This window comes from Mesocricetus auratus, unplaced genomic scaffold (assembly GCF_017639785.1).
Source record: "Mesocricetus auratus isolate SY011 unplaced genomic scaffold, BCM_Maur_2.0 Super-Scaffold_100007, whole genome shotgun sequence".
Classification (NCBI taxonomy): domain Eukaryota; kingdom Metazoa; phylum Chordata; class Mammalia; order Rodentia; family Cricetidae; genus Mesocricetus; species Mesocricetus auratus.
In genome coordinates this window covers 91,964,955-91,986,911 of record NW_024429191.1, presented here as the reverse complement: position 1 = coordinate 91,986,911, position 21,957 = coordinate 91,964,955, and the positions used below count along the sequence as shown (strand labels likewise).

At 45.8% G+C, this 21,957-nt stretch overlaps 1 protein-coding gene and 1 long non-coding RNA gene across 6 annotated transcripts; one reads left to right on the top strand and one right to left on the bottom strand.

Moving 5' to 3' along the window:
* Nucleotides 1-1,670: 1,670 nt before the first annotated feature.
* On the top strand, nucleotides 1,671-12,731 carry LOC101827663 (CMRF35-like molecule 5). 4 transcript variants are annotated; one of them, XM_040750027.1, is made up of 5 exons: nucleotides 1,671-1,863; nucleotides 6,052-6,393; nucleotides 7,311-7,401; nucleotides 7,725-7,809; nucleotides 8,501-9,595. In XM_040750027.1, exons 1-5 carry the CDS (start codon nucleotides 1,827-1,829, stop codon nucleotides 8,672-8,674), a joined length of 729 nt encoding a protein of 242 aa, XP_040605961.1. In that variant the 5' UTR covers nucleotides 1,671-1,826; the 3' UTR covers nucleotides 8,675-9,595. The 4 variants fall into 4 exon arrangements, with proteins under 4 accessions (XP_040605961.1, XP_021082768.1, XP_040605960.1 ...); XM_021227109.2 differs by lacking the exon at nucleotides 8,501-9,595 and adding an exon at nucleotides 11,857-12,731 and having other exon boundaries at nucleotides 1,684-1,863; nucleotides 7,287-7,401; XM_040750026.1 differs by having other exon boundaries at nucleotides 1,688-1,863; nucleotides 7,287-7,401.
* Nucleotides 12,732-13,294: 563 nt separating this feature from the next.
* Nucleotides 13,295-21,924, bottom strand: LOC110340881. Of its 2 annotated transcripts, none has more exons than XR_005878505.1 (5): nucleotides 21,810-21,924; nucleotides 21,293-21,378; nucleotides 20,175-20,289; nucleotides 19,829-19,931; nucleotides 13,295-13,686 (listed from the first exon to the last, which is right to left on the bottom strand). It is a non-coding gene; the product is annotated as an uncharacterized LOC110340881 (long non-coding RNA). The 2 variants fall into 2 exon arrangements; XR_002382716.2 differs by lacking the exon at nucleotides 13,295-13,686 and adding an exon at nucleotides 14,633-18,542.
* Nucleotides 21,925-21,957: the final 33 nt, after the last annotated feature.

Genomic DNA, 21,957 nt, shown 5'->3' with positions numbered 1-21,957 from the left:
AATCCTATGGTCAGACTGAGCACCCAACTCAAAATATTCCATATTTGATTCCCTACGAGCAGTCCCACAAACAATCTCATATGAAGCAATTATCTTACTATCGGTCCTTCTTATAAGCGGCTCGTTCTCACTCCAATACCTTATCACCACATAAGAACCTGTATGACTCCTACTAGCATCCTGGCCATTAGTCATGATATGGTTCATTTCTACTCTTGCCGAAAATAACCGGGCCCCATTCAATCTGACAGAAGGAGAGTCTGAACTAGTTTCAGGCTTTCATGTAGAATATGCCACAGGACCATTCACATTATTCTTCATAGCCGAATATACCAACATTATCTTAATAAATGCCCTATTGACTATTGTATTCTTAGGACTCCTACACGAGCCGTACAATCCGGAAATCTGTACTATCAATTTCATAATCAAACATTAATCCTAACTTCCCTATTCCTATGAATTCGAGCATCTTACCCACGATTTTGCCATGACCAGCTAATAACCTTCTATGGAAAAACTTTCTACCACTAACACTAGCCCTATGCACTTGACTCGTCTCAATTCCAATTTTTATAACAAGCATTCCTCCCTACACCTAGAAATATGTCTGACAAGAGAGTTACTTTGATAGAGTAAATCATAGAGGTTTAAATCCTCTTTTTCTAGAATGATAGGAATTGAACCTACATCTTAGAATTCAAAATTCTACGTACTACCTATGTACTACATTCTACTACAGTAAGGTCAGCTAACTAAGCTATCAGGCCCATACCCTGACAATGTAGATTTAAATCCCTCCCTACTAATTAACCCTATCACCCTTCTTATTATCTATTTCACTATTTTCTCAGGCCCAATAGTCACAATACTCAGCACCAACCTCTTTCTTATATGAATCGGTCTAGAAATAAACCTGTTAGCCATCATCCCTATTATAGCTAACAAACCTAGCCCATGAACTACAGAAGCAGCAACAAAATACTTCATTACTCAAGCCACAGCCTCAATAATCTTTCTACTCTCTATTCTTCTTCTTCTTTTTTTTTTTTTTTTTTTTTTTTTTGAGGCTGTCCTGAAACTCGCTCTGTAGACCAGGCTGGCCTTGAACTCACAGAGATCCGCCTGCCTCTGCCTCCCGAGTGCTGGGATTAAAGGCTTGTGCTACCAATGCCTGGCTATTATTCTAAACTATAAACAATTAGGAACATGAGTCATTCAGCCCCAAAATGACAGGCTAATTACTACACTAATATTTATCTCGTTAGCAATCAAGCTAGGCTTATCACCTTTCCACTCCTGAGTGCCAGTTGTCCCTGGCCAGAGGAATCCCTGCTCTAAGGTCCATAGCAGCGCTGCCCAGGCTGAGCCTTTAGAAGTGCCCCTCACTGCCCTGGGCTTAGCCTGGGCTGCCCCGGGCTCCCTTGCTACTATAACCACCAAGCCTTTGCTTGTTCTCCTTTCCCATGAACCTTTGCACTTCACTCACATCCCCGGTGAGCAGAGGGGTTTCCTGAAGTCCACCTTCTGCATTTGCTTCTACTGCCCTGTCTATCTGCATCTCCCCTGGGAGTCCCACCCATCTTTCAAGTTCAGATCTAGCCTTCCTCAGCCTTCAGCTGAGGAAGTTCCCTATTCATCCAGTTGCACCACACAGGCAAGGACTTGGTCTTCTCAGAGACTGACATCCTCCTTCTTGAAATACGCAAAATTGAGACGTCATCAAGGAAGTGAATGAAAGACCTGAAGGAAACTCAAGCTGACCTTCAAGTTCGTGCAGCGGGTTGGCGTCTGTCACCACCACGGGCAGAAGAGGAGACAGGACCATGTGGCTGCTCCCTGCTCTGCTCCTCTTCCTCCCAGGTAAGTAGCTGGGACTTTAGGACATCACAGTGTCAGCGGTGAGGGAGGACATGGACATTCAGCCCTGGGTTGGGGAAAACAGGAAGGACGAATTCATTCACCAAATGCTTACTCCTAAATAAAAAGCAAGACTTTGGCATCTGGTGGATCCTATGAGTGCCACAGAAAAAAACAAAAACAAAACCAACTTTTAAAAAAGTCTTCCAGAATGTGTTTCTCAATTCTGATTGCTACACAAAGGTAGATGAGAGAATTGATAACTAATTATTTAAAAAATATCCTTATAGCGCTGGGCGGTGGTGGCGCACGCCTTTACTCCCAGCACTCGGGAGGCAGAGGCAGGCGGATCTCTGTGAGTTTGAGGCCAGGCTGGACTGACAGCCTCCAAAATAATACAGAGAAACCCTCTCTCGTAAAACCAAAAAAAATATCCTTATAGCTTTATATTTGGCACTTTTGGGATAGGCTCTCATGCAGCCTAGGTTGACCCTGAACTTCTGATCCTCTGGCCTCCACCCTCTAGTGCTGGGATTTCTAGCATTTCCAGTTACATTCTGATTTCTAATTGACACAATTGAACATATTTATAGAGGCTGGATGTGGTAGTAAATGTCTTAATGTCAGAACTCTAAAGCAGAGGTAGTGGACCTCTGTGAGTTCAAGGACAGCCTGGTGTAAATGGGGAGACCTTTGTCCAAAAGTAAAAAGAAACCGGTAGGTACAATGTGGTATCTGCATGTGTATTACAGGATCTGAAGGTCACATCAGGGTAGCTGGTCTTTCACCACAGGCATCTGTCATTTCCTTGCACTAGAAGCATCTGAAATCTTCTCTATGAGGTCTCTTTGAATATTGAATTGCCAACCGTATTTCCCAGCTGCATTGTACAACACTGGAAGTGTCACTTTCATCAAATGACACCTCTGTGTCCTAAGCAGTGTCCCTCCACCCTTTCTCCCCGTCACTGCTTCTCTGAGGTTAACTCCCGTTCTTTATGAAAAACTATGTGTCTGTGAGGAGTATGCAAATTGACAAAAAGGTAACCAACACAGGCTATATCCTGTGCAGTTGCTGTGTTATGTGGCAGGTCTATGTCTTTCTGAGGAACTTCCAGAATGTGTACACTCATGTCTAATTTACATTCCAGCCCGCAGTGTGTCAGACTTCCCTGACCCACACACACATCTACAGTTGCCATATTTTATCTGTGTGGTAATAGCCATTCCCACGGGGTGGGGGGTGATGATGACTCTCTGTGATTCTGAGTTGTGTCTGTCTCCTGACAATTAGTGACATTGGGGCATTTGCCATATGTTTCTTGACCTTTTGAGAACTGTGTGCTCAGTTCATCTGCTCATGTGTGGGTGTGAGAACGTGTGTGTGCCGGTGCACTGCGCATGGGTTTGCACACACGTGAAGGCCTGAGGGCAAGAGGCGGTTTTCTTTAATTGCTCTACACCTTTATGTTTATTTTATTTTATTCTTGACACAGGATCTCAGTATGTAGCTCCAGCTGGCCTGCAAATCTTTACATAAATCAAGCTGGCCTGGAACTCACAAAGATCTGCCAGCCTCTGCCTTCTGAGTGCTGGAATTAAAGATGGGCACATCATGCCCAACTCCCACCTTTATTTTCTGAGACAGGGTTCCTCATTGAAACTGAAGTTGGTTTGGTGGCCAAGGAGCTTCCAGGAAGCTCTGTCTCTACTGTTTATCTCTGTGCCGGGCTACAGGGACATGCCAGCACTCCTGACTTTTTACATGGCTGCTGGGGACACAAACCCAGGTTCTTCATGCTTAGGCTTACACAGCAGGTGTTACACTGACTAAGCCATCTTCACAGTCCATCATGGCATCATTTTTAATTGGATTATGATTGCTGTTGGACTCTTTGAGTTGAATTCTTGCTCATATAGTCTGGAAATTGATCCCCTGTCAGGTGCATAGTCTGACCTGGATGCTGTTTCCTCACTATGTTGCTTGAGTCCTTTTCTTTTAAAATAATTACATTTAGCAATTTTGTTTTCTTACCTGATGGGGGATGTTGAAGTGAGATATTCACCCTCCCTGTATGTTTTAATATTAGTACTCGGTTGACATGAGACATTATTGCTCCAGACAGCACCGAGCTATTCCTGAGTGTTGTTGGGCCCTGATGACACGCCTTCTGGAGTTCATTCTCTCCTCGGTTAGGCCTTGTGGGCACAGAGCTGCCCCCACCTCGACCACTGACTTTGGACATGCTGTCCTACTATGCTTGCAGGACATAAACTTAAAGAAGACTGCTGAACCTTGCCATGTCAGGATAAGGTAGCCTTTCAACCTCCCTGCTTCTATGTTGGTCAGTCTGATACTCTAGGCCTTAGCCAAAGCCGGCTGCCTCTATGCTGCTGTGAGTCTTTGGGTGACTGTCCAGATGGTCTGCTCTTTCTGTCTTTGCTTGCACCTTTGGAAGTCACTCGCTTGTACTTCCTGCCTACCCTAGTACTGTTATCCTCCTTCTCAGGTCATTGAAGATTAGACTGTCAGAATTATTGTTCTCTCTTCCTAGATAGAAATATTAGGTACAAGACTTAAACTTTCCAGTTTAGGACAACTTCATAGTAATCTCTGTTATGCCTGTACCCTAAGACTGGATATGTAGTTCATGCCAATTGCTCTATGGTGCTTCACAGGCAGTAGGTCATAAACTGTGTACGCTTTACCTTTCCTTTCCTAGAGCACATTTGATATTTGCTATCATTGCATATAGTTTTGTATCAAGCATAAATTGTCTTCCTTAGATTAAAAGGGGACTTGTAGTGAGATATTCACGCACGCACGCACACACACACACACACACACACACCCGCACCTGTAGCACTGACCACGCCTTATGCGTGGTCACAGGTGCAGACTTGATGGTTAATAGGATTGAATTGGGGCTGGGAAGCCCCTTCTTCGGGTTGCAGAGAGCATCTGGGTGGCAGGGTCTGCATACTTGGAGCGGGAGCCTGCGATCGTCATTCGTTTCCTGTGTAAGTTATTTTCTCCTAATAAATTAATTCCACTTCATCTTTTCTGGTCAAGCATCCCGATTTCCACGTGCTATAGGATGCCCTTCTGTATATGTGTTTCTCTTATTGTGTGATGGCTGAAACACTGGGCCAATAGCCAGGCAGGACACACAGGCAGGGTGACCAGACGAGGAGAAGGCTGGGGGAAGAAAGGCAGAGGGAGGCCTCAAAAAGAGACACCGTGTAGCTGCTAAAGGAGTAACAGGTCCGGGCATTCTCCGGTAAGCCAAGACCACGTGAAAATACATAGACTAATAGCTACGGGTTAACAGTTAAGTGAGAAGTAGCCAGTGAGAAGCCCAGGTCATCAGCCAGGCAGTATACAAATGAATGTAAGTCTTTGTGTGTTTGTTTGGGGCAAAGCAGCTGTGGGACCAGGTGGATCAGAAACCTCCATCTTCACTTATCTGTGCCGTTAGGAGCACACTATTGCTGCTGCGGCGGCTGCGGCTGCTGCTGCCTAAGCCAATGCCCTGAAGCAGGCTTTTGTTATTGATGGGTTTTGTGCATGCTGTGTGAGCACCCTGCACACTGAGCCGCCTCCATAGCCATCACTGGGAGACCTGGGTCAGATTTTCATGGATCGGAAGCACAGCACAGGGTCTGAGTGTGTGCCGTCGGCGCCCTACCACACGGCGATCAGATTCGTTGGCGTCATTTTGGACAGCTTCTTGGCATTCATCCACGGTGGCTCTCTACAGAGCCCCTAGAGACTGCTGGGACTGACTGAAGTGGCCTCCGCACGGTCACAGGATGTGTCTTCCTCAGGTGGACCTCCTGAGGGTCATGGGTACTGAAATGAAGGCAGGTCATGTCCCGTGGACATGGTCTTCTGCCATTTCCTATGCTCCAGGGTAAGGATCCGTTTAAATACACCGTTATTGGCCATTGGGCTTGGAGAGGGGTGGATGACAGGAAGTCATGATTACTCAATGTCACCATTTTATCTTCTGAGAGCTGTAACTGGGCTCCTCAGCCATTTTTCGAGTCTTTGACCAATAGAAGAATGATTATAAGATGTCTTGAGAAAGGGGTAGTAGCCCTTCACTGACTGTTATTAAGTTGTAAACTCGTATTTGCCTTCCTTCCTCTTGGAGTGGGGATCAGTGGTCCATTGTTTTCTATTTTCCAGGTTTTTCTACTGCTAAGGATCAAATCACAGGTCCAAGCATGGTGAGTGGCCAGGAGCGGGGCTCCTTGACTGTGCGGTGCAGGTATGACCCCCACTGGAAGGGTCACAAGAAGTACTGGTGCCGAGGAGCAGATTGGGGTACGTGTGCGACTCTTGTCCAAACTGATACATCGGAGAAGTTGGTGGAGAAGAACCGCGTGTCCATCAGGGACAACCAGACAGACTTCATATTCGTAGTGACCATGGAGGACCTGAGGACAAGTGATGCCAGCATTTACTGGTGCGGGATTGAGAGAATTGGTAACGATCCCGGCTTTAAAGTTAATGTGAACATTGACCCAGGTAAGAAAAAAAAATTCTAGAAGTTGTGACTGGGGTGAGGGGTCAGGGACACTGAACTCATGACTGAGAAAGTCTTACTGGAAAATGCACACACAGTCTCTCTACTTGGTCCTGTTTTCTACTGGGACAGAAGGGGAGGGGGGAGCCCTTGTCTTCCCGCCCACACATGTATGTCTTACACATTCTCACTTGTCCAGAACTGGGAACTGAACTCAGAACCTCATGTGTGCTAGTTAAGCACTCTACCACTGAGCTAAACTCCCATCCTGAGATGCTCCCACCCCCACCCCGCACACCCGCCCGGCACCCCCACCCTTTAACATAAAATAGAGGAAGCCACAGAAGCTCTATTTCTGGGCAAGACAGAGTAACAAGGATAAGACCTGTGTCTGCTGAAAGTATAACAAAGAAAACAGACAAAGCCAGTGAGATGGCTCAGAGGTTAAGAGCACTGCTGCTCTCCCGGGGTTCTCAGCACCCATTGGGCAGCTCACAAGCATCTTCACTGCAGCTCCAGGGATCCGATTCTCTTCTGGCCTCCGTGGGCACCGTGGGCACACTATGGGCACCGTGTGCACGCTATGCTCATAGATAAGGGCAAACAAGCACCCGTAGTCAGACAGGTAAATTGTTTTTTTTTTAAATAGACAAAACGTGCAAAAGTGAAGTCTTCCTGCACACCAGATAGCAATGAGGACGCCGTGAAGAAGCGAGTTTAAAGGGGGGGAACTGCTTTCACTGCGGGTCATCTTCCTTCAGAACGGAATTAATGTACACTTTAGGGTGATGTCTGTAGAACAAGTTCCTGAGTTCCCAGTGGAGAAAGCTTTAGGCTATACCCAGAGCTGGGCTGTCCTCAGGAGGAATGAACCATGTACTCTTTCTATCTTTAGACCCACAAATACCTGTTCTAACAGTGACAACCACGGCCCCAGTTTTGACATCCACACCTTCAACCAGGGAGAACACTGGAAACCATGGAGAGACTCAAACTAACCCCCCCACCTGGTAAGCAGAGCTGGGCCCAGGCAGCTCCTTCCCACTGGGCTGTATCCTGTGGCTGCTCCCTGGGAAGGGTCCCCAGATAAAACATAAGATGTCCAGACCTTCTAGAGTTCAGGACAACCATTCATTTCTAGGACAGTGGTCAAAGGAAAAGGGAGGGACAGCAGGCAAAGCTTCCCGGGGCTAAGGTGCAGACAGCTTGACCAGCCAAGCTCTTGCAGAGAGGCCATCTTAGTGTCATCCCAGGCTTGTCCTTACTGGTCACGGAAGGCTGAGACCTCTATGCCAGGTGACATCTTCCTTCCTCTCCCCTTCCTTTCCTGCAGGTCCCTGCTGAGCAGCATCTACTTCCTGATCCTGGTCTTTCTGGAGCTGCCCCTGCTCCTGAGCATGCTCAGTGCAGTCCTCTGGGTGAGCAGGCCTCAGAGGTGCTCTGGGGGAGGTGAAGTTGGTCTGGAGAAGTTCCAGAGTTCTGATGCCCGGTGAAGAGAGAAAAACCTCCCAACAGACAGAAAAAAGTGTGTGTGTGTGTGTGTGTGTGTGTGTGTGTGTGTGCATGTGTTTACACATTGTGGGTGCATATGTGTAGGAAGAGCACAAACTCAGGTGTCATTCCACTGTTGTCTGAGACAGGGTTTCTCATTGGCCTGGACCTTTGCCATGTGTGCCACGCTAGCTGGTGGGGAATTCCTGGGACCTACCTCCCTCCACCTTCCAATCTCACCATTTTCCAAGCACATACAACAGCCTCAGCTTTAAAACACACACATACACACAAAAACCATAAACAAACAAAAAAAATACATAGGTCGTGGTCGTAAACTCATGTCCTCATACTGCAAGGAAGGCAAGCACTTTACCAACCAAGCCGTCTCCCAGCCTAGAAAAGAATATTTCTGTGGAGGAATGACTGTGGTCAGCAGTTCTATGACTCTGGGTACTGTGCTCTCAGTCCCAGACTGCTCCCCCTCCTATAGCAGAGACAGCATAGGTTCTGGAGTCCCTCTCTCAGAACAACCTACACTGCCTTCCTGGGCCTTTCTTCCTCTGACAGCCTCCAATGAAATAGAAATTACAAGAAAAAAATCATGTTTCCTTTTAGGGCCCCGGTTCCTTGGAGTACATATGTCATCCTAAGTCTGTGGACCACTGCCAGATGTTTGACCAAATATCTGGGAAATGTGGCCTCACCAAGTGGCATACAAGTTCACCACTGTCCTATTGGATATCTGTAGCTTACAGAAAGAACACAAGGTATCAGTCAACACACCAGTGACTAAGTGTGTTCCAAACACAGATGGAGCAGTTGACAGTGTGACTGCCCCACTTGTCCCCTCAGGTTCCCATGGAGTATGCCAATCATGGTTCCTGAAGTCTAGATCCCTGGCCCGGTGAGACCAAATGGGGCATGCTGCAGAATATTATTTTAACTATGTAAAGCCGTATTACATTTGTTTATGTTGCAGAATGTTACTTTAACTGTGTAAGGGTGTGTTACATTTGTTTATGCTGCATTTGTTTAATTATGAAAAGATGTGTTGCTGTTTAACCTCGCCAACCTAAAGCACCTAATGGGTTTAATAAAAAGGTGAACGGCCAATGGGCAGGCAGGAGAGGGATAGAGAGGGCTGGCAGACAGAGAGGACAAATACGAGGAGAAATCTAGGCTAGCGAGAAGAGAAAAGCAAAGAGACTGGGAAGAAAGAAAGAAAGGCAAAAATCCTGGAGACAAAACATAAATGAGGAGAAGCAGGATAATTTAAGTTATAAGAGCCAGCCAGAAACGACCCCAAGTGAAGGCTGACCATTCATAACTGGCATGATTTGGGAGCTGGTTGTTGGTCCAAAAGGAAAAGTCTGTCACAGGGGAGTTAACTGGGTGAAGGGTGCTGTCCTCTCAAGAACCATGAGACCACATGAGCCCACTGTGTTGTGAAATTATCATTTTGTACACTGTGAAGATTTGCCACTTGGATTGGTTTAATAAAATGCTGTGGGCCAATAGCAAGGCAGGTTTTGGGGAACGGTTGGAAAAAGGGGAGTCTCCAGCTAGACACAGAGGAAGAAGAACATGCAGGAGGACAGGTGACAGCCGCAAGCCATATGGCAGAACGCAGATTGATAGAAATGGTTTAATCTAAGTTATAAGAACTAGTTAGAAATAAGCCTAAGCTATAGGCCATGCTTTTACAATTAATAAGAAGTCTCTGTGTCGTTATTGGGGTGCTAGCTGGTGGGACACAGAAAGACTGGCTACACCATTGACCACTGTTGTCCTCCTGTTCCTTCAGAAGCATCTGTTCAATGTCTAAGCACCAGACATCATCCAAACTCAAGCTGAAAATAATAAGACAGACCTGGTTAAATTCTGCAGGGCAAGCTGAAAGGTCCAAAGGCAAATGGTCAAGAGGAAAACAGTTGTTCCTGGCTCTCCAGCCTCACTGAGTGCAGCACCCACAACACCAAGTCTTCTCATCCCTCTGGGCTATGACACTGACAGCCCAAAGTCACAAATACTGTGTGGAAAGACACCCCATGTTAACATCTTCTCCTTGATGACAGGTGTTGCAGCTCCAGTGAGTCTGCCTTTGTTGAAAGAAGGCTTTTTGCTTGCTAAAGTGGAGTAGTGGACAGTAAATTGCCTGTTTCCCAGCCGGGCGGTGGTGGCGCACACCTTTAATCCCAGCACTGGGGAGGCAGAGGCAGGCGGATCTCTGTGAGTTCAAGGCCAGGCTGGACCGACAGCCTCCAAAACAATACAGAGAAACCCTGTCTCGTAAAAACCAAAAAAAAGTTGCCTATTTCCCATCCATACTGAGGCAAGAAATCCTAATTAAACGTAGTGGAAGTATGTGTCCAGGTGCACACATACACACACATACACACAAACACGCATGCCCAGATGTCATGTAAGCAGGAGGTGGGCTATTTAGAAAGAAGTAGCCTGGGCAGTGGTGGTGCATTCTTTTAATCCCAGCAATTGGTTGGCAGATTTCTGAGCTGGAGGCTATCCTGGACTACAGACTATGTCTCAGGATAAGTTGGGATATTCAGAGAGACTATGTCTCAAAGAAAGAGTGGGGGGAAGGATGGAAGGAAGGAAGGAAGGAAGGAAAGAAAGAAAGAAAGAAAGAAAGAAAGAAAGAAAGGATGAAAGAGGAATTAAGGGAGGGAGTGAGTAGGGGACAGAGGGAGTTAGAGAGGGAGGGAGGGAAGAAGGAAGGAAGGAAGGAAGGAAGGAAGGAAGGAAGGAAGGAAGGAAGGAAGGAAGGAAGAAGCCAGTCAGTGATGGTCAATTCCTTTAATCCCAGCCCTCAGGAGGCGCAGGGAGGGGGGGTCTCTGTGAGTTTGAAGCCAGCCTGGACTACAGGGTGGATTTGATGATGGTCCAGGCTCCACAAAGAAACCCTGCCTTGAAAGGTAAAATAAAAGAAAGAAACAAATCTAGTCCGCTGTCATTTGCTCATATGATGATAGATAGATCTTTTGTCAAGTCTTTCTGAGATGGGAGTCCCTGAGCAGAAATGGGAGATGGGCTCACTCTCCCACCTTCCTCAAACACCCCTGGTCTGGCACAAACAGATCATGACGAAACCACACAGACACATTAGGGGAAACTAGACGAAACTTGCTCCATGCTACACAGATAACGGTAGCTGATGTCTGTAATCCCAAGTCTAGCAAGCTTCCTCTATCCCACAGCCTGCGCAGTTGGTTCTGTCCACTAAACATTTGTGTTTTGACCAGGTGCATTATGTCATTGCCCATCTATGTGAATACCACCCAAATGTCCAACACAATTTAGCACTGTCTGCACTCATAAAACCTCGCTAATGACCCCAAAATGGGGAGATTTCTTGTGAGAGAGGTCCTGGTCATTGTCCCCAACATGTTTCTTCACCCTGGGATTCAGAACAGACTTTCTCTGACTCAAATCTGAGGTCTCCAAGGCCACAGAACAACTAACCTGGGGACTGAAAAGGAGAATTTGTGGTATCCACAGGGCCCTGCCTCCCATCTCACGGCCTCCATCTACAAACAGCAGTATCTCCAGACCTCAGCAAAGACCCTCCACATCCTATCTGATTCTCTTCGGAGTCTTGTACTTAGAAAACATTAAATGTGTGTGTGTGTGTGTGTGTGTGTGTGTGTGTGTGTGTAATGGTGCAAACACACATGTAAGTAGACTTTTCTGTTCAGGCAGCACACTCCCCAGTAACCACAAAGACAATTAATATTAATTATTAATTATAAATGCTTGGCCAATAGCTCAGGCTTATTATTAGCTAACTCTTACAACTTAAATTAACCCATTTATGTTGACTTCCATTCTGCCACGTGGCTTTGGTGCAGTATTTCCTCACTGTTCTCCATCCCCTACATTTTGGAAAGGTAATGTATAGTCTAAGCCATTATATGATGGAAGTATATGATCTGCTTTTTTATTTGACTTTACAGGGCATTATAGTTAAGAAATTGCATGACTCTTGGAAGAGACTTTGGACGTTTAAACGTTTTTGAGACTTTGATGGAGTTTTGAAACTGGACTAGGTGCATCTTGTTATTATTAAAGGTTTATGTGCCCCAGGGAGTATGATGTAGTAGTTTGAATGTATTTGGCCCCCATAAGCTCATATGGATTGACACTATTAGGAGGTGTGGCCTTGTTGGAGGAAGTGTGGCATTGTTGGAAGAGGTTGGATGACACACATTTTTAGTCCAGACCTTGAGGCTGGAGTGCACACCTTTTGTTGGAAGTGTGTCACTGTGAATCTTTTTCTCAAGCTTCACTCAGTGTGACAGCCAGCTTCCTGTTGCATCTGAGTCAAGACATAAGGACTCTCAGCTCCTGCACCATGTCTGCCTGCACGCCGCCATGCTCCCTGCCGTGGTGATAGTGGACTGAACCTCTGAAGCTTCGAACCAGCCCCCTCAATGAAACATTTTCTTTGTAAGAGTTTCTGTGGTCACGGTGCCTCCTTACAGCAAGAGAAACCCTGGCTAAGACAAACTATCAAAGACCCCAGAAGGTTGAAATGTTATCTAACAATAGGGACAACTAACTGGCTTCCTAGACAGTCACCAATGTTCTTCTGTAACTTTGGCCTACAGGCTTAGCATATGTAAAAGGCATTTTTCAGAAGTGGGGAATTGTGAAGGGATGTCCTATCTTGTCTTGGCAAAGTTTCACAGGACATTTATATAAACATATTAAACATATTAAATGCCATATTCTGTAGATCTTTGAAGGGTGCAAAGATTATCAAAGTATCTAAATGTATCTGTGTATGACCTTGAAAACTTTCCTAACATGACTATATGTTTGATTGTAACTATTAATCTGTATTTCTTTTTTTAAGATTTATTTATTGTGGAAAAAAAGTTTTATTTATTTTGTGTACAATTTTCTACCTGCATGCCAGAAATGGCACTAGATTTCAATATAGATGGTTGTGAGCCACCATGTGGTGGCCGGGAATTGAACTCGGGACCTCTGGAAGAGCAGCCAGTGCTCTTAAATGCTGAGCCACCTCTCCAGCCCCTAATCTGTATTTCCTAATTATACATTACTTTTTTTGGTTTTTCGAGTCCAGGTTCCTCTGTATTGTTTTGGAGGCTGTCCTGTAACTCGCTCTGTAGACCAGATTGACCTCGAACTCACAGAGTTCCACCTGCCTCTGCCTCCTGAGTGCTGGAATTAAAGGCATGCACCACCAATGCCTGTCTTATACATTTTTAAATGAGCGATATAAACACAACACCTCAAACAAGAGTAGAAACTTACATACAGTATAACAAAATTAACTTTAAATATGTATCAATAAACCAAAATCCATACCAATGAGATTAATGATTGATTTTTTAATTAAAGTTGATTCAATAATATATGCTTTTATCTCATCATTTCTCTATCACATCCCCCCTTTACCTTTAGAAAGAGATCTTTGAATTTAACTCTTTTGTTTAGATTTTTTTCTATGATCAATAACAACTTGTAGTCAACCCCCCTGAAATGATAATAAACATCCATGGCCCATTTGGGGAATGTGGTCATTGATCTCTAGAATGCTTCCTATTGCTTGTGGGTGCTGGTATCTTTGGGGGAATCTTGAGAAATCAGAATAATTGTTAGGTCTTGACTGGAGCAGTTTGTGGGGCTAGGTCATCTCAGCCAGCAGCCTTGAAGCTGTTTTGGATGCAGAATTCTGAGGAGACTGTAAGAGGAGTCATCTGAGATGCTGGAATTCCTGGGTCATCTGTTTTTCTTTGGTGTTTGGTCACCTTGATCTAAAAATACATAATTGTTAAAGGCAACATATATTACAACCATGGAATATGTGGTGTGCACAAGTCAGTTAAAGATTTTTTTGTTTTATGTTTGAGCAGGTAACATATACCCTATGTCTATAACCAGGATTACGGGGGATCTTCCTACATCAACCTAATCATCTTTATCCTGGAATGAATCCACAGACTCTTGTTTCCTGTGGAAAGAAAAGCATAGCCTCTCCCCCAAAGCAACACACCTTTGACTTCCATTTTGAAGTCAAGATATTTTTTAAACATATAGGTTGCTTTAATCTAGCTGCTTTCATAATCCATTCTCTTAGGAGCCAAAAAGTTTCAAGACAACACAGTAACAAACAGGATCCAGACTCTCTGTGTGTTTTCCATGTTTATGTGACTTTTTTGTATTATATTTCTTTACTCCTTTTTTAAGGACTTTGCTTATTATTTTAAATCTACATTTATTTGTTTTTTATTTATGACTGTCTATATTCCTTTTCTCTCCTAAAACCTTGTACATTTTTAGAAACACTGTAACCCATTTAGAATTTTCTTTTCCATCTAGATCTTGAGGGCTAGGTGGTGGGTGGCGCACGCCTTTAAGCCCAGCACTTGGGAGGCAGAGGCAGGAGGATCTCTGTGAGTTCAAGCACAGCTGGTCTGCAGAGTGAGTTCCAGGACAGCCAGGGCTACACAGATAAACCCAGTCTTGGAAAAATAAATAAACAAAAAAGAGGATGATTAGGGAAGCAGACCAAGATAGAGGCAGAACCTGGATCATGAGTGAAAGAGTCCATGTCATTTACAAATAGGAAAAAGTCACCTTGTTTTTCAGTGAAGTAGTGAGATAAGCAGATCTATCTGTCTGTCTGGGCCACGCATCCATCCATCCATCTGTTCTAGTGTATATTTTTTGTTGCTATGATAAAACAGTGACCAAAGTCAGTCTGGTGCAAGGAAAACATTTATTTGGCTTCCATGTCATGGTCCGTTTTGAAGGAAGTGGGCAAGAACTCAGCAGGAACCTGGAGGCAGGAACTGAAGCAGAGGCCAAGGGGAGCAGTGCTTACTGGCTTCTTCTAGAGGCTGCTCAGCCTGCTGTCTTATAGAACCCAGGACATGGTAGCATCACAATCGTGGGATGAGCTCTTCCATATCAATTTTCAACCAAGGAAATATTGTAGGGATGTGTCCACTGGGTCAATCTGATGGAGCCAGTTGCTCAATAGAGATTCTTTCTTCCCGGAGTCGATAGTTTGTATCAAGATGACATGCACTTACTAGACACTATCACCTGTCTGTCTTTCTCTTCTTTTCTTCCTTTCCCCTAAAGGCCTTGTATTAGTTAATTTCATCTTACTGTGATCAAACAATGACAAAAGCGTCAGGAAGGAGGGGATTCTTTTAGCTCATGGCTTGAGGGGATTTAGGTGGGCATTGTGGAAGTGGCACAGGGTGGGTATGAGGTGGATGGTGATGCTGTAACCATGAGTAGAGAGCAGAAAGAGGTGAATGTTGGGTCTCCACTTCCTTTTCTTCTATTTATTCAGTCTGTCATCCAGCACACAGTACGTGTTTGCTCACAGAACCTGTCTCCACTCACTGAGAGGGACCTACATCTATCCTGCTGCTTGGAGAGGCCTGGATCGCAATGGAAGACCCTGAAGAGACACAGGTAGGGTGCCACAGGTCCAGAGATGCCCTGCTAGGCACGTTACATGTATTTGTAGCTGTGGAATTGTTGTGGTGAGCATGTGATATATCTACACACACACACACACACACAGACACACACACACACAGACACACACACACACAGACACACAGACACACACACACACACACAGACACACACACACACTTCCTCTTCTAGTATCTGCAGGTTGTTTCTCAATGACATATTTGCTTCTCACTGCAGGGTAGAGCTTGGCAAGAGGTATCTTGTCTGTTTCTTCTTTTCTCCATGGCAACTCTATGTGTTTCTGTGTCTTTGTTTGATCATGTGGCCAGACAGTTGTGGGTGAGTGTGAATCAGCTCCACCCCAGGGAAAGCTCTTGCCATCACCTTGCTGCCCTCCCTGACTCTTGCACGAATGACCATCTTAGACGGACAGGCGAGGTCAAATCTTGAGAGCTTACCCAATAGGAAGACAGCAGAAGCCTGGAACCCTGGCTCTGTGGAGTGCAGACCTCACCAGACTTTGGCAGGATCTAAAAATAAGTCGCTAGTTTCTATAGTCTCTGAAGCGTGCTGTCAAATGTGTAGTTCTATTTACTCTACCTGTCATGAGCAAGGCATAAGAGCATACCCAGTGTGGGCCCTGATTTTAAGAGAATCATGGGTTAGTGGACACAAATGCTCTGCTTGCAGCTTTGTCCTACTGCTTATTCTGGGAAGGGGGAGACAGTTGCATCAAGACACCAGATTCCTCTGATCTCCTTCCCAGGGCATCAGGGTAACCACCCGCTTTCCAAGATCCTGATTTCAGGTGTCTCCTTCCAGGCATCAGTGTCTAAGCATGGAGAGAGTCCAGCCTGAGTGCTTGGCTTCCTACATGCCTCATCAGATTCCCAACTGAGCATCAGGCAGCAGCACCAGCAGCTCAAGGTCACTCTGCATTATTTATCCTAGCCTTGACCTTCATGACATCACTCTTTGTATTCTAATTCCTCTCAGACATTCTGACCAGGTCAACATCCTCATTCTTAGAATTGAAGAATGCAGAAGAGACTAATGGGGTGATCCTGACCTTGTGTGGGAGAGACAGGAAGATCTTTCTAAGTCTGAGACCAGGTGGACTACAGCTGGTGTCAGGTCAGCCAGGAATATATAGCTAGACCCTGTGTCAAGAGGACTGGGAAAATGACAAAGAGGAGGGGTGGGGAGGAGGAGGAGCAAGGGGAGGAGGGAGAGGAAGCAAAACAATATTTCGTTGTGCCATTCTCCTTCTCTGTTTTGCCAGATCTCCATGGCTCCATCCTTCCTGTCAAGATCAGCTGTTTTACACAAATTTGCTGGTTGTCTCCTTCTAAAGGTCAACTTCCTTGTTTCTGCTGTCCATAGAGAAGAGTCCTCCTCTGACCAGTGCTTTCCACTCAGTAACATTTATAGACAATTCAAGGCAATGCGCTTGAAAAAAATGTCATAGCAGTGCTGAAGAAGGGTTCTAGAGAGCAGATATGGTGTGTGTGTGTGTGCATGTGTGTGAATGTGCATGTGTGTGCATGTGAATGTGTGCATGTGTGAGGGTGCATGTGTGTGTATGTGTGCGTGTGTGTGAGTGTGTATGTGTGTGTGTGAGTATGGAGTGACTAGGTATAATTTCTCAGGTACTGTGCCCTTTGGAATTTTTTTATTGAGACTTAGGGTCTCTCATGGCTGATTGACTGGGGTGGCTGTCCAGTGAGCCCTAGGACTACACCTGCCTCCACTTTCTCAGCAGTGAGATTATAATCCTGTACCCCCACGCCTTGAGTTTTTTAGCCCTGTGTTCCAAGGATTGAACTCAGATCCTCATACTTGCAAGCACTTTACCTACAGATCTGTCTCCCAGCCCCAGAATTAATTCTTATAAAGCAAACCAACAAGTCAACATGATAACACATGTATCTAACCCCACATTCAGGATGTTGAGACAAGAGTATGGCCACAAGTTCAATGCCAGCCTGACCTACATTGAGTGTTTCAGTCCAACTGAGTTACATAGTAAGAACTTGTCTGAGAGAACCAAAAAATAAAAAACAATAGCCCTAAGTAGTGATATATACCTATAACCCTAGCAACTGGGAGGCTGAGACAGGAGGATCAAGGGTTGGAAACCAGCCTGGGAGCCAGAGAAACTTTGTCAAAATTTTAATTAATTTAATTAAAAACAAAAATCAAATGCCTATTCCAAATAAAATCAAAGTTATATCTTTGGAAAGATGTCAGTAAGTATAAAGAAATAAGAGAAAGAGCCATTATGTTGACGGCTGCGACTAAATTAACTTGGACAGTGTCCCATCAACCTCATGTAGAATCTGTCACCCCCTCACTATCGTCCATTCTATTCCTGTGGTCCAATCTCCAAGACCTGTCTGGAAGACATGCTATCTCCAGGAGCCAACTTGATGGCCATGCTGCTTACTTCCCACAGAAAATGGCCCCCAACCCTTGTCCATAAATACACTTGAATTTAGTCTAACCTTCCTGCTGTGACTGGAGTCCCTAAGGTCACTGAGGTTCCTGGATCCACAGAACTCACAGAGCAGAGCTGTCTCCACACAGTCACTAGGGGTCACTAGATCACCAAAACACACTAGAACAGAGCTGTCACCCCAACAGCTGTGTTACTGCAGCAAAGAGTGTTATGTCTCTGTCCTCCCATGATGATGTGAGTTTATGTGACACATGGACCCTCAGAGCTGAGATTGTAGGGGCCACCATGTGGTTTCCTGCAACCTACAGTGAACTTCAGGCATCTTCAGCCTGGGCGAGGGGTAGGGTAAGCTGACTCAAATTTTCCAAGAACAGGAAATAAACTTGTGTGGTTAAACAGTCTAGAGTTGGTAGTTTTGCTTTGGCAGCAACTGTTTTAAAAGCGGATGAATCCAGTCTGTGTCCACAGGCGGTTTGGGATGGGGATGGTGACAGTGCATTTCTGGGAGCATCGGCAGCTGTGCCTTCTCTTTCTCAACTCTTCTCAGCCTCCAAGACGGGTAGGTGGAGCAATCTCACTCCTGAACTTTATCGGGAGAGCAAGGCTCCTGGGGTCCACACTCTTGGAAATTACTGAAGTAGCATGGCTATTCCCTGCACGTTAGCTACACAGGAAAGGCCTTGCTACCCTAGGCACATCCACCATTGCAATTATTACCTGTTCAGGATCAAGAGGGGACATGGCTTGTCACATACATGCAGGTATTGTCATGTGTATAAGATACCATATACATGTGAATGTTCCTCACATGTGCTACACAGGCCACACACATGTATGCAGCACACATGTAACACACATGTGCAGTGCATAGTGCACGCACCATACATGATATAAATACCACATACATTATATGCATACAGCTATACATAGACCACATGCCAATATGCTACACACATGATGCATATATACCACATATATCAGATGTATATGTGTGTACCCCTCTTTACAATTATTATACCACACACATACCTTACCAATGGTCCTATATCTGGGACCGAATGAGAGTGCATTAATAGGGGTGACTATGATGGTCATGGTTGTAACAATACAATAGGAATAATGTCTTTGTTGCTCACACACACACACACACAAGTACACATGTCCACTCTTTCATATACCCCACACAAAAACAAGCATGTACCACACCTTTCACTTAGGCTACCAACCAGCTCCCAAATCATGATATGGGGACTTCTTACTCGTTTTGAATGTTCAGCCTTAGCTTATGCTAGCTTCTGTCTAGCTGGTTTTTTCTTTAACTTACATTAAGCTCTTTCTCTTCATCTATGTTTTGCCTCAGGGCCTTGTATCTTTCATTCCTTCTGTATGTCTCACTTTCCTTCTGTCTCCATGTCTGTCTGGTTGGCCCCAGGAGTCTCCCTCTCCCTCTCACCTCCATTCACTTCTCCTTCTTTTCTCGCCTCCCTAGATTTCTTCTTCTATTTAATCTTTCTGCCTACCAGCCCCACCTACCCCTCCTTTGACTAGCTATTGGCCATTCAGCTCTTAATTAGACCAATCAGGTGCCTTAGGCAGGCAAGGTGAAATAACAAAATATTTTTCATAACCAAGCAAATGCAGCCAAAACAATTGCAACACGTATTTACATCATTAACAAAGGCAGCAGAAACAAATGTAACACACCTTTACACACCTGAAGTAGTATTCCAAGCCATAAATAAATATAACACATCTTTACATAGAGCAAATAATATCGCATAGCACACATATGCAGAAACAGGCACACAATCGCATGCACAAAACCTAGTCACCCTGACCCAGATCCTCCCTGTTTCCATGAACACCTTCTTTCCTTGTCCCTCACTTCCTTACCCCTCAGTCTCAACTCCCTGGGTCTGGCAAAGGCAGTGTCCCTGCTCAGCCTCCTCTAAAATGGAGGTCACTTTAGGACCTGATCCCAGGAATCCTTAAGCCTGACCTACCTGAGAAGCCAGAAGCGGGACTCATGTTTCCCAGGGTTCTTTATTCTGATCTTGCTAGCACTGTGCAACTTCTGATGGAGGGGAGTTCCTGTGCACACAGTGTCTGTACGAAGAGGAAAACAAGCCATGAAAGTGTGTTGGCCACCCACGTTTACCACCCTGGAGGATTAGCAAGACCCAAGATACAAAGCGGGCAATGGTCAAGCATCCATCAGAATTGTCCCATGAGCCTCCCATTCAGAGAGAACTCAAGAGGGTTTCGCTGTGAACAACACAGGCATGTGTAGTGTGGGATTCATAAAAGTGGATCTGCAAAGGGACCACAAGGACCACAGTATGTCCCTACCTTCCAGATTGTCATGTCTCTATCCCAAGATGAGTCCATGATCCCATCAGCAGCAGAACTATCCAAACATGGGGCTGTCTGTCACAGCCCCGGGAAAAGACAAAGAACAGACGACCTGACAGAGAGGAAGAGATCAGCAGCTGTGAGTAAGCAGTGTGTATGTTGCCGTGTGTCTGAATGTGCACACATGTGTAACAGAGAAGGGACAGCTCTGTCCTTCAAACCCTCTGTGTGTCCTCGCATGACAGCAAGGACCACACATTTCCAGCTGACATGTGAAAGACCTGAGCCTGACTTCTTCATGACTTCCTGTCGTGATGAAAGCCATGGCATCCCTGAAGGAGCCTCGAGTCCCACCTGGCCATCTTCCCATCTTCTTTGAGAGAACAGACCTCGGAGCATCTGCCTCCTTCTATCAAAAGCTCCTGTGGTCTGGGCCTGAGTGATCAGCTTCTTGCAATGGAGGTTACTTTATTGCTTTTTGATTTGTTTTTCACCTTGGTGTGTTTGGGGGAACACATGTGCCATGGGACATAGCACATGTGGATGTCTAGGACATGCTAGTCATCCAATGTCGGTCCTCAACTTCACCTTGTTTGAGGCAGGGCCTCTCTTGCTCTGCAGACACCAGGATGGCTGCCCCATGAGCTTGCAGTCAGTGGAATAAGTGCAGATGACCAGGGGAGAGCCCAAGCCAGGGAACAGCAAGTGCCCATGTCCCTCACATGTGTCACCACAGCCTCCAGATATTGACACATACCCAGAGGTGCACATGCCTCTCAGGTTGGGGGCATCACCGGGCTCCATGAAACATTCCCTTGCCTTCTTCCCAACATGAGAGGAAATGTACTGCAGCACTGGGAACTGAGTGTCAGAGAGGAGAGATCTGAGGCTAGTCTTCATTCTCCTCCCAACACACAACACCTACCCAAGAGAATGACAACAGTTCCATGTCTAGGTATGGGGTCAGGAGACAGAAGAAGACAGAGCCACCAGGTGGACACAAGGGATGGAGGATTTCTGTAAGTTCAAGTTCAGCTTGAGTTAACAGTGCTTTCCAGCCCAGCCTGGGTTGCTATGTGAGACACTGACTCAAATAAACAAAGTCTGAGACCTACCTCAGGTGGTGGCGCGTGTGCCTGGCATGCATGAAGCTCTGGGTTCATTCCTGAGCACGATATAAATGGCGTGTGCTGGCACACCCCTATAATATACAATATAATATATAAGGAGGTAGGAGCAAGATCACTTCAAGGTCATCCTTACTGCACAGAGGCCAGCTTGGGCTGGAGAGGCTGCCACAACAAAGCAAACAGGATGAGATGGGGGAGAAGAAAGCTGTGACTTACAGGTCTGTGCCCTTTGTGGGACTCAACACCAAGATGAACTCTGACTGAGGTGTCTGCGTAGCCAGACATGGTGCCAGAGACCCCATGGACTAAGAGCACTCTATGGAAGGCTAAGCTGAACGGTGAAGGAGATGGTTCCTCTGTGCTCACAGAGGAGGCGCAGAGAAGATGCACAGCTCTCAAGTCCACTCAGGAAGTGATGTGTCACAGAGGGTGGGCAGCCCAAAGAAAGAAGGAAATGCACCCCAGCGCTCTGCCAGCAGTGGGAAGGTTGTGAAGCCCTTACCTGAGGGCTAGGGCACTGGTGGCACCCTCAGTCCATGGCCTTGATGTCCTCTCACTGGGAGTGATAGGGAGCAGCGCCCCTGAGGCCTGGAGCATCTTCACGGCACTTCCTGCCCGGTCCATCTGGAGCCTCGTGTGGACCAGGAAGC